The 12,005-nt window shown below is 36.9% G+C and overlaps 2 protein-coding genes across 3 annotated transcripts; one reads left to right on the plus strand and one right to left on the minus strand.

The window, feature by feature from the left end:
* The first annotated feature begins 530 nt into the window (after positions 1 to 530).
* Positions 531 to 4,856, plus strand: tmem159 (transmembrane protein 159). Of its 2 annotated transcripts, none has more exons than XM_023348575.1 (5): positions 531 to 709; positions 2,283 to 2,382; positions 2,492 to 2,660; positions 2,738 to 2,883; positions 3,408 to 4,856. In XM_023348575.1, the coding sequence occupies exons 2-5, from the start codon at positions 2,293 to 2,295 to the stop codon at positions 3,450 to 3,452; spliced, it is 450 nt and encodes a 149-aa protein (XP_023204343.1). In that variant the 5' UTR covers positions 531 to 709; positions 2,283 to 2,292; the 3' UTR covers positions 3,453 to 4,856. The 2 variants fall into 2 exon arrangements, with proteins under 2 accessions (XP_023204343.1, XP_014327932.1); XM_014472446.2 differs by having other exon boundaries at positions 532 to 596.
* Positions 4,857 to 6,527: 1,671 nt separating this feature from the next.
* Positions 6,528 to 11,975, minus strand: LOC102224260 (ER lumen protein-retaining receptor 2-like). Its single transcript, XM_005808864.3, has 5 exons — positions 11,714 to 11,975; positions 9,955 to 10,055; positions 9,714 to 9,872; positions 9,201 to 9,453; positions 6,528 to 7,812 (listed from the first exon to the last, which is right to left on the minus strand). The coding sequence occupies exons 1-5, from the start codon at positions 11,802 to 11,804 to the stop codon at positions 7,778 to 7,780; spliced, it is 639 nt and encodes a 212-aa protein (XP_005808921.1). The 5' UTR covers positions 11,805 to 11,975; the 3' UTR covers positions 6,528 to 7,777.
* Between the last annotated feature and the right edge of the window lie 30 nt (positions 11,976 to 12,005).

Here is a 12,005-nt window from a genome sequence, read left to right on the forward strand (position 1 = left end):
ATCTACCTGATACTAAAAGTAAAATATATACAAAAGTTTCCAGAGCGAAGATATTGTAAAAAAATTTTTAAATAGAATAATATTTGCTATGCTTGTCATCTGTTTCTGGCACTTGTGCTGCTGTAATTTCTTTGTTACTAATTAAACATTTTCTTCGGTGGGAAAGAAAAAGCAAAACAATTATTCATTATAAATTAATATGAAATGATTGCTTTGTAGGTTTGTAGGTCTAGTTGATGAAAATATGAGCTCATAATAACCACAAGGTGGCAGTAGAGCATTAAACACTGGGCTGGGCAAGCCAGTTTATGGTAAATTGTGTCTTTAAAAAATAATAGTAATAATAATCATTTTAAATATATACCCGATAGCTTGGTAAACATTCTAGCCTGTCGGTTTAGCTGTTTAATGTCAAATTAAATATTCTCAATCGGATTTTAAATAATTCATTACTGTCTTGTTGAAACCCGGTTGTGCTCCAGTATCTTTAGTCAACAGCAGAGGGCAGCAGTGAGCCCCAGCAGCCGCAGCATGAAGAATCCGGAGGAGGAAGATGGGGGAGGAAACAAAGAGGAGTGCTTGTATTTAAAGGGTGTGTTCCTCACCATGGTTTGTAAGAGCGGTGGGAAGCTTCAGGATTTGGTGTTTTATGCTGAGAGCAGCGAGGAGCTGAGGGTCAAAGCAGGGTCACTGTGAGCGCCTTTTCCAGGTATGTGGATCCAGCAGCACTTCGTCGTGACTCCAGAAACATTAAGTTTAGGTCTGTTACTGGTAGTATACGTGTCAGTAAAGTGTTTCCGATTGCATAAGCCTTCATTTCAGTATTATTTTTAATTAAATAGATACTAATTCAAATTTAGACAGCATCTGTTTGTAATATACCTGTTGGATGGACTGGTGATGACTCTTCTTCTTCAGACGTGCACATGAACACGTTTCACTTCACCACCTGTAGGTTTGTTTACGTTTTACAACTCCGCAGCTCATTCATTCCTCTTACAGTATTAATAATTTAATTGCAAACGTTTGAATGTTTGCATTTAAACCTTAGACTTTGAGTGTGTCTAAGTTTTCGGATTATATGGGTTCAATTAGTATCTCTTTCTAGGTATAATTTGCCTAAAGTGTCCTGAGATGTCGTTTATTGCTGACCTGTCTCAATTTATTGTAGCCTATTATGACCGAAAGATGTATTAGTAAACCTCAATCAAGTTAAGATTTGTCTTATATAGTGAATCGTTTGAAAGATCCAACACTATCCGCCACCTTGAAATCTTTGTTGTGAGGAATTTCTGAATTAGCTGAAAGCAACTCTAAGGATATTTTCTTAGATATAAAGTTAGGTTCCTAATTTTCATTTAAGGTGGAAAGAAACAAACATTTTCAATATTTAAATCAGAAAACGTTTATTCCTCTTTTTCCTTTTTAAATATGTGACTAAGCATCTTAAAAAAGAAACTGCACAGTTGAATTTGTCAAAAGAATACACAGGAACAAATAATTCATTTCTGTCGTGAAATTTAAAAATGTTTTTATTTATTTTTTTATTTTTTTATCAAGTCCAAAGTCAGGGCAGCAATCTTAAAACTTAATGCCCTTTTCTGCTCGTAGGCTTTGTATAGAAGCTAATTTAATTTTTCAGCAAAACTTGGTTTCTGCTCTCAATGCCAAAAGTACCAATGCTTGCTTTAATAACAACAGTCTGACCTAACTTGACAAAGATTATGTGAATGTTATCAAGAGAAAGATGAGGTGCCTCAGCAAACAGTGCAGACAAAATGAAGGTTGCTTTTAATGCAACACTTAAGCAGCACCATGCTCTAGTGCAGTGATGGAGTAATTCATATAAAAGGACCACGCAACAGTACATGACATAAGTATACTTTTCCGTAGCCAGTCGTCTTTAAAAAGAAAAATCTCTTTTCATTGACCTAATGGAGATTCAAATTTTCTGAGAAACCGATTTTTGACTTTTTATAAACTGTACACCCTATTCATCAAAATGAACTGAAATATAACCCTTTGTGTGTAAATAATCTACTTAAGAATTTTACTTTTTTAATTACAATTCAATTGCAAAATACAATTTTGACACTTTTGTCTCCCCATCTGCATCAAGGTTGAGTTGTGTGTTCAAGAAGGTGCAGCTGGTGTCATTGGACAGTCAGATAAAGAAAAAAAGCTTGTAAATTCAAAGTTTTGTACAAGAATTCAGAGGCACAGTCAGGTTAAGAACTATGAATCTCTCTGAGAGATTTTTGTGGCTGATTTTGTTTTCCCAGGTGGGTTGAGATGCAGCGTAACGGCAGCAACAGCAGCTTGACTCAGCAGCTCGGCGAAAGATGGCTGACGTTGATGAACCGCCTTCAAGAGGATCCCAAGGTAAGCCCAAATGTCCCACCTGTATTTGACTGATATTCCTCTGTCATCCATTGTGTTTTCTCTATTTGGCAAATTGGAGCTTCCAGGTGTGTTGTTTCCTCTCCTACAGATTGCACAGGTGATAAGTACAAAGGTTGGGCAGTACCTCCGCAGTCGGCCTTTCTTAGCTCTTGCCCTGCTGCTGTTCAGCGCCATGGCTGCTCTACCTGTTGGGGTCTTCCTCCTGTTTGCCCTCATTACGATAGTTATGTCAGTTGTGGGATTTGTTTTCTTTGAGGGTACGTTGCACATCTCAAACTCAACAATGTGGTTTTTTTTCTTCCCACTTCAAGCTGATTTTAATTCTTCTGTTTAGTGTTTCTGCTGTTTATTGGAGGAATGACTCTGCTGTCTGTGCTGTCCGGCATTGCCCTCTTCTCCCTGGTGGTCTCGGTCATCGTTACCGGTGTGTTCGTCACCATTCCCAACCTGCTGAAGCGTTACTACCCTCATGTGACAAAGGTAAAGGGAACAACCTCATACAGTTGTAGAGTGCCTCTTTTTCACATTTTAACCAGAAATGTCCTTATTTTATTGGGAATATGAAGAAAGTAATTGTTGAAAGGAAGCTATAAATAGTCATGTTTGCATTTTGGCCCAAGACGTGTAGAAACCATGAGGGTTCTGATCAGATGAGACCAAAGGTGAACTTTTCTGCAGGCATGCACACACCATCCAGCAGAAAACTCACTCTGCACATAACTCTGCATGTGCTATCCCCATGGTGAAACATGCTGCGGTAAGATCTCTTAAAGTAAATGCAGAAAAATCCGAGAAGATGCAAAAGATTAGAAACTGGAGTGGAGGGTCTCCTTGCTCTGTCCCTGAAGATGCAGCCAGACCTACAGTAAAAAAGTGTAGTTCACACCCTTCAGCAGTGAAAAGCGGCCAGAATAAAAATGTATTGTAAAATCTACAGTTTGTATTAATAGTGGCCTCTTTTATTTACTTTTGACTGTCATTTTTTTCCTTTTCTCCTGAACCAGAGGAAGAAGAGTGAAGAAGAGGCTCCAGGACTGAAGCAGCAGTAGGGAAATGCCTCCGTCTTCTCTGTGACTGGAGTTTTGACGCCTCTCAACAGAAGATGGTCAGGATCTGAGCCACTAAGCTCAAAATCTCTGCCAAGGTCGTTTCTTTATGAAGCAGCAAGTGTCCTTGCTGCTGTAGTGAAAGGAGTGTGAAGTTTTATTTGTTTCCAGTGCAATATGTATGAGGTTTTTATACTGCTCACTTCTCCAGTTTGGGCTTAAGAACTGATCTCTGTTGAACAGGTCAAATCTTCATCCTGTTTCAGGACAGTGATGCAGCTACAGCAGCATATTTTCTCCAAATCTGTTCTAGGTCCATTTTTAGTTACAAAAAGTATGTATAATATTTATATAGTTTGTTAAATAATAATTTTACACAGTGAAAAGGGTATCAGATCACTAGTCTCCTATTTTTAAGGATATAAAGCTGTTTTATGGTAATTTTAATAATTTCTAGAAATCTAGTATTCCTTTTCCTTACAAGAAATCCTAGGGGCAAATGTTGTGGTACTAAGACCTGAGACCATACTTAAACTAATCAGAGCATTGAACATTTAGTCATCCTCATGTGAGCTGATGTTTGATGCTTTCTGGCCTGGAGGAGGAGAGATTGTAACCCAGATTTTATGTTTTATGTGCCATCTCCTGCCAAAATTTCTACATTTATGTTAAGAATTGTTTCAGTTATTTTGTTTGTTTGTTATTTTGCATCATATTTATCATCCAAGTTTCAATTTTGCTCTCAATGCATTAATACTAACACATCAATCAATGAAGTAAAAGTATTTTTATCTTGCAGTCTTTCATTCATAATTGCATAGGTTTTTCAATAAAATGCACATGTGGAAAAACTGTTTTCTGACAATAACAGCTCAGATTTAGAAGTAATGTGTTTATTGTAGTGCTTCAGGGAACCAATCCAAAACATTTAATGCTGATGATTAAAGAGTTTTATTTTTTTCTTATTGTATCATTTGTACTTGAAGTGTCAAAACATTCAGACTGCCTGCAATGTACATGAGGTGTTTGTTTCCAGCATTGTGTGGGACAAAAGCCAAGATTTTCCAGCAGAAAGTTGCTTTAACATATGATCAATCATCATGACTATATTGACAAGTTTGATCATGTGAATGAGCATTTGAAAACTGACGAAAAAATTATTCTCCGATTTCAATCTCTATTAGCACGTTCATTGAATTCTGTGTTCCTCATTTAGATTATTATCATGAACTTCAGACTAAGCTGCTTTTTCTAAAGGTTTGTTCTAAAACATTGGTTGTCATGTTTTGAAGTACAGTTTTGTAAAATCTGCTTTAAGACATTTTGTGCATAATTAACATATTTTGCTTTCTTTCTTCATTTGAGTTTTCCACATATTGGAAAGAAATAAATGGATTTTGTTTAAAATGGCCCTTCATATACAGTACTTTGCACCTGCACTCATACAGCACAATGATTTATTGATTTTGAGGTGGTCTTATACAATACACAAACACAAAGTAGTAAATACTTCAGAGAAAGGAAAAATTGTATATGGTTTTAATAAGTTTTTACAAAAAAAAACTATAAATGTTCCATGATAGTCTAGAAAAAGACAACATATGAAGAGAATGGGTCAAGAGGAGCAGCTGCAGAGAATCAAGGCTTGAGAATTGCTTGACAGGAAAAATGTGTTTTGCTGGCCACAAATTTGGTCTGTATTATAAAGGGGCAAAAAAAGACACAAGTCCTGTTTCCAGTCTGCCACAACACAAGGACGGAACAGAGGAAGCATGTGGAAGAAGGTGTTCCTGTTAGATCAAACCAAAAATATAACATTTTGACTACCTGTAAAAAACTGCAGGTAAAGATATATCCCCAAATACTTGCAGCTGTGATTGCAGGTAAAAGTGTTCGAAAAATTATAGAGACAATTCCATGCCACACTTCTCAGATTTTTATTTGTGAAAAATTTTGAAACAATGTCATTTTCCTTCCTCCTCCCAATTATGCACTCCTTGTGTTTGTCACATGACACACCAGGGGAATACATCAAAGTTTGTGGCTTTACTGTGAAAAAACGATCGGTGGATTCGTGGAGTGGCCAAAATATAATTTGCTCGATCTGTGCTGAACATTCTTAGAAGTTTTTGTCATTTTTACGAGCTTCTTAGTCTAGAAGTCAAAGTTGGAATTTTTGCATATGAAACGGTAATGTTCCCATCACCTAAATTTTGCTTAAAATGTAGACTTTAAACTTTATTGAAGCAGAGACCAGAATTAAACAGAAAAGGTAAAACATACATCAAAATCAATGAACGTATTTGTGATTTTCCAGCAGCCAACTTCAGTGATTTCCTCTCTTAAATTTATCAAAAGCATCCTCTCTTCTGTCGAGGTCAGCTGAGTGATTCAGTCATTTAAGAACATTCCTCCATGTCTTCATCTCTGGTTTTGCGTCATCATCCAACCCCATATCCATGTAAATGCTTTGGTTCTCCTTAATGTTTGCCTCTTTCCACGAATGAGCCTTAGCATGAATTTGCTGCAGCTAGTTTTTAGTTTTTATTGCTTGCTTGCTCTGCAAGTATTTGAAGTTTGAGCCAAATGATAAAACCTGAGGTGGGACCTAATGGTGAATTTTAAAAAGGTACTTTTTTTTATCTCTCATACTCTAATTAACCTAACCTTATGTTTCACTTAGGTTAAACATAATTAGGTCTGCTGTTTCTTGGTCTTCTTGTAGCTGTTGGTTCACTAATGTTTTCTGTCAAACCATTAAAGTCTTCATCGAACGGTTGGATTTCTACTGAGCTTAAATTATAATACAAGACTGTATACATGATTTCTGAAGGCAACTGATTGCACCAGATTAAAAATTGTATTGTAATAAACAAAAATGCATAAAAAACGGTGAGAAAAAAAATTATACACTACTTGTCAAACATCAAATTCTAATACAATCCCTCAAGATCAGTGGTCGTGTGACAAAATAGATAATTTTAAAAAGAGCATGAATATTTTTCATAAGGAAGTGTACAATTATATGAAGTGAACTTCCAGTGTTTTTTTTGCAGTAATCAAACCAAGCCACTTAAGTTTGATTATAATAAAATCTTTAATGGAGGTGATATCATGCAAAAAGAAAAAGAAAAATTTGACAAAATGTGGAAAAACCCTTTAGGAATGCCTACTTAGATAAAGTTGACGGGGCCTTTTAGCAGAAATGCACTCTTTGAACAACATCACACCTACTCAGCTAGAAAGCAACAAAAAAAGGCAGAGCTGTGCTCAAAAGCTCATTTGGAACAGAAACCAATCAGCTGAGATACAAAAGTTAGTCAATATGCCAGAGGATTTTTCTAAGAAACATTGCAAGTTTTTCTTTTTTACCCCAGTTTCAGGTTTGGAAAAGCTATGGAGAAACTACTGGAAGGTGTTCATGAGTTTGGTTCAGGAGTGCAATAACAGCTAAAACCAGGCCTGAGGCTCCATCTGCCCCAAAAATGTGACAATGCATCGTTTTAAGATTTTATTGAAGTCTACATATAAGTGATAAAGACTAGTGAACACATCTATCTGAAATGGAAGTTTAAACAAAATGAGCACCATTTGAAAATACTGATGTGCCAAAATAATTGCTGGTACTTAGATCATCCAGTCTATACATTACATCTTATAGTCAAAATCCCTCTATGAGTTCCCCGTAAAAATCTGTGATTTTTAAACAAGTATAACCTGTTAAAATGTTTAGTTTCATCTTACTAAAGCAAAATTTACAAAAAAATGCACTTCTAATATTGGCTTCGTTGGATGTTTTTTCCTCAAAGCATATTTGCTTATATCCACACAAATAATCAAAAGATTTTTAGATAAATGAACAAAAACACTGAGAAAATGGACATAATCCTCATCAGGCACTCTGATACATTATGCTTTATCTCACTCTTTAATAAGACTGTACATTTTTTTACTTTCTCAAGTTAAAGTCAAACAAGGTACTCAGAGTCTACCTTTTGTGTGACATAATAATAGAAAACAAGGGTATACACCTCACATGTAAAAAAAAAAAAAAGAAAGGAGCAATGTATCCTATTTTGAACAGCAATGAAAAGAAGTTTTAAGGCAAGATGCTGAACACAGAAATCCAAAAGTTGATGATCTTTGTTCAGCGCCGGTGTTTTGTTGGCATTTACCAGTTCCATGAGCAATCATCGAGATGACTAGTGTTTTTATTCCCCCCAATAGTTGGCTGTTTCAGGCGTCTGTTGCTGTCGTTCATGAGACTCCACAACGTCATCTCTGCACCCCCTGAGTCTGCTGGGACTGCCGTCTCCTCCAGTCTGTCTTTATGCCGGCAGGCTCAACTTCTTACCTTTCAAAACTGCAGGGAGGAAAACAAAAAAATATAGACCTCACTTAGAAACCATAACTAGAACTGTCTGGGTTTAGAAGATGTCCTTTTCATAAATCATTGTCAGATTATTTAAAACCACAAACTGAAGCAAAGTGCTGAACATGAAAAGGAAACATAAGATTCAAAAAAGTTAAGCAGTAATGGAACTGACTGTTTTTATAAGAAGTGGGTTGTTTTTGCAGTGCAACCACAGACATTTTGGTCATTATTTTGGCCCTTTAAGAAGCTTTAAATTAGTTTTAAGGCATGGATTCAGTTTTTAAGAATAGTTCATAAATTTCCAATATGATTATTCTTGAAGCTTATATATATTAGCCACTTTAGTTGTGCATTTAGGTTTATTATAATTTAGGAACACCCAACAGTGTCCACGTTTTAACCATCTACATGATTTTGTTTTAGGTAGCCCTTCTTTCACTATCCTACTTTGTGCAATGTACAATCACCTCTGACAACTAAAAACGCAGCACAGGTTTACTAATATTTCTTATTTCAAAATCCCAGCATCAAATTTCAAATTTTTTGTGGCAATTTAAATATGAATTGAGTACAACTGACTATTAAATATTGGCCTAGTTGTGTTTTATTATCTGCATCTTAAAAACAACACAATATTGATAGTGCATTTTGATTTGACGGTTTGGTTAAGGGCTATTTCCCAGTTTTATTTGACACCTGGACCTTCTTCAAAACCTGCATGCAAACTTATGAATAAGTAAAGGGTTCTGAAATGTCTCTACTGAAAATATTGTCTATAGTAAGTCACAAACTGGAAAAGTAAATGAAAACCCAAAAAACAGCATGTTTCTAAGTTCTGGCTGTGGTATCCAGTGAATAGTTGTGATGTCAATACCTTGAAAAGATCTTGAACTGAGGCAAATTATTTTAGCTACATCTCAGGCATATGAGAGGAAATTACCAGAGCATGCCAAGTGTGCACAACTATTCTTCTGTAAGGAACTGGGACTATTTATCCTCTGGTTCATTGCAGAATGACAGGGTCATAATCGCAAATATGACTCGAGACTTTGGAAAAAAAATAATTGCTCCTTTCAGGAATTTTAGATGACTGAAACCTCCGATCAGCTAAGGATGAACTTTCCAGTGAGGTTTTTCAGGGAACAAGCAGAGAAGATAACCTTTCTCATGAATGAATGTTGTACTAGGAAAAGACATTCCAGAAACCCTCCATCAAATGAGAAGTAACAAATTATCCCAACAAGTGACCAAGAATTCACTTTCAATTCATCTATAAACAATAATACAGATTTTCATCCTTTTTTTTAATGTTTTGAGCCATCGTATTTGGCACGTGTTCATACAATCTCCAGGTAGAAATTGAGAACATGACCCACCTTTGGTAACATAAAGGTAGAAGAAGTCACAGTAGAGGACAGTCTGGACCACGCCAGCCACAATAGCAATCATGTCGAAGAAACCCTCAAAGTAGTAACGCCAAATCCAGTTGAATAGGTAGAGGGCCCGATACAGGCCCAGACAGAACAGGTAGTGGGTGGTGATGGTTTCAGCCTCTCCAGTCTTGCTGATCATGAAGAGCTGTGGCAGGATTGCCACAGACTCCAGGTAGATGGAGAATGTCCAAAGGATCTGCAGACAAAAAGATTTTAAATAAAAACACCACAGAAAGCAAGTCAGCAATATGTTATGAATAATTATTGTTGACAAAGTCAATATTGTTAATCCACCACTTTTATATTTAAAATCTCCTGTGGGAGGAAAACCCAAGCCCCCCCACCATCATTGATCCTCTGCCATGCTTGACCACAAACTCAATATATTCTCTTTATGAATAGCCGTATATAACCTAAACAAGCTAGTCTGTACACCCCACAGCAGTTTAAACGCACCTCAAGGGGAGAGAAGTCATGGTTGATGAGAACAGAGAGACCCCCAACAGGAACAATCAGGAACTCCACCCTGAAACTGTCATGGTTTCCATCGTAGGTGGCCCTGAACTTCATGTAGATCAGGTAAACGGTGGCGTACGAACAGCCAATGTATACTACCTGGCGAGCAGAAAAAGAAGCCCTCATCAGTGGCGACACACAAAGAAACAGCACTTGTATGTTTGGTTAACAGTTACCACACCTTCATGAATGTGTTGTACAGCGAGATGAAAGAGGTGAGGAGATCCAAGTAGCGTGTGGTGAACACCAGGGCAAAGAGAATTTGGCTCTTCCCAGAGATGCCTTTAACAGGAAAATATCAGCAGATACAATGTTTTAGTTCAATTAAGCTATGGGCTGGAAAACAGTCTGGATAACACACAACTCAGGCTTTTCATTGTAGCATACTGACATCTACTGGAAATTACTTCAAACCATCCCAAAAATATATGTTTTTTATAATATCAAAGCCCATGAATATGATCCTCAATTTACTTTGAACTTTGAAACTTGTGTAAAGCTATTTAAGAAAAAATACTTCTAGCTTTTTTTATTGGAAACTGGGCCTTAATCAGGCTAACTGACCATATGCTCACATATCAAATTGTGGGTGTTTGAACACAATAACTCACAAACACTTTTATTTATTTGGAAACAAAGAATCCATCTCTTTTCGGGTAATCGGATAAAACAATAAGACCCAACTTTGTTAACCACAGGAATGCAGAAATAGATATCAAATTATAATATGGATATGTTCACTGTGTGCAAACAACAGGAATTTGCTAAAATTCATATCTGGTAGGCTTGGGTGGATAAATACAAGTGTAAATATTTCTACATGAAGAAATAGAGGTGTATGGTCTCATGGGAGGTGCTGATGTACAAAATAGGCAGCTATAATTCTGAAATTACAGTCTCAATATTTGCTACTACAGAAATTAGTTAACAAAGAATTGTTTTAAACATGTCAAAAGCAAATACTCAAAAGGCTATAAATCAGTTTTCTCAACTTTAACATTCTTATAAAGTATTGACCCTATATCTGTAATCTAACAAGTGAAAATACGAGGGCATTTGAAAACCTTGTTTTGTATACAAACCATCTGTTAATCAGAAATTTTCAACAATCTGAATCAAAGTCCAGTACATAGTGATGTTCTCTGGACTGCATCGCTTCATACCATCTCTGCTGTTGGTCACCGATGTTGGATATTGTATGATATTGTGACATTTTAAACTTTTTACATCATGTTCTTTGCAACAAATGGTGTTACAAACTACTGTGACAAAAACTAATTCCCTCATTGGATTGTTACAGTATCCATCTCGCCCTAATTTAAAAGAGAAAGCTTTAGCATGTTGCTAACTTCCGTAGCTTCTCCTGGAGCGCCACGTCAGAGAGCAGACCAAAAAAGTCAATCCCCAAACCTCAAAGCAGGATCACTGGGGGTGCAGAGCTGGCAAGCCCACCCAGTGTGACTTCAGTAGTTTATATTTAAAAGATTAACTTAACCTAATCATGAATAGTAATAATAATAAAAATACTTCTCTCTACTAAGCAGCACAAATACAACGGAATGCAGCTCGCAGCAAATCAAACCACAGTTACTCAGCAAAGATCATCGATATAACGTTACAACAGCAGACATTCCCCCAAGCGACAACATTTGTCTTCAAACTAACAGAAATCATTGCATTAGGTGGGCTGTTTTGTGGATGTGTGAAATTACAAACAGCAGTTTTTGACTGCTAGCAGTTAGCTCTACTTTTAGCCGTTAGCCCTTGGCTCAAATGAATGACCAGTACCATTAGCATGTGAAGCTAGCTGGCAGAAAGGCTACTGATCAAGACTCATAACACACATTCTAGTTGAAGACACAGGTCAAGCTTAACAAATGTAATCAGGGACGCCACGTTGTAGCATGTGATAATACGACAACACTAAAGTCGAAGCTCACCTGCACAAGATCTGCTTTTCCATATTTTCAGCAGCAGGATGATGATAGCAGCCAGATGAGAGAGGTCTCCTGTCAGTCTGAAGATGTTCATTGTGGCGGAATACAAGCGGACAGAGCTGGGAAGATAAAGGTGTCACTATTTACTCCGACTCAAACTGACGCGTTCTGCTGCCCTACAAGTCTTTCTCTTAGTAACTTAGAGGGGGGACACAAATCTGCGGGACCCACAGGGTTGAAAATATGGCGAAGGTGCAGGTCGACGTGGAAGGGGGCGGGCTGATAACACAAAGAC

Source organism: Xiphophorus maculatus, chromosome 16 (assembly GCF_002775205.1).
Source record: "Xiphophorus maculatus strain JP 163 A chromosome 16, X_maculatus-5.0-male, whole genome shotgun sequence".
Taxonomy (NCBI): Eukaryota; Metazoa; Chordata; class Actinopteri; order Cyprinodontiformes; family Poeciliidae; genus Xiphophorus; species Xiphophorus maculatus.

Excerpts from the sequence above, each read along its gene's own strand:
- tmem159 (XM_014472446.2), top strand. The coding sequence starts at position 532 with ATGAAGAATCCGGAGGAGGAAGATGGGGGAGGAAACAAAGAGGAGTGC. Across the intron at positions 597-2,282 it reads TGCTTGTATTTAAAGGGTGT|GTGGGTTGAGATGCAGCGTA; the intron begins GTTCCTCACCAT and ends TTGTTTTCCCAG. Across the intron at positions 2,383-2,491 it reads GCCTTCAAGAGGATCCCAAG|ATTGCACAGGTGATAAGTAC; the intron begins GTAAGCCCAAAT and ends CCTCTCCTACAG.
- LOC102224260 (XM_005808864.3), bottom strand. The coding sequence starts at position 11,804 with ATGAACATCTTCAGACTGACAGGAGACCTCTCTCATCTGGCTGCTATC. Across the intron at positions 9,873-9,954 it reads TGTACAACACATTCATGAAG|GTAGTATACATTGGCTGTTC; the intron begins GTGTGGTAACTG and ends TCTGCTCGCCAG. Across the intron at positions 7,813-9,200 it reads CTACCTTTATGTTACCAAAG|TTTTGAAAGGTAAGAAGTTG; the intron begins GTGGGTCATGTT and ends TCCTCCCTGCAG.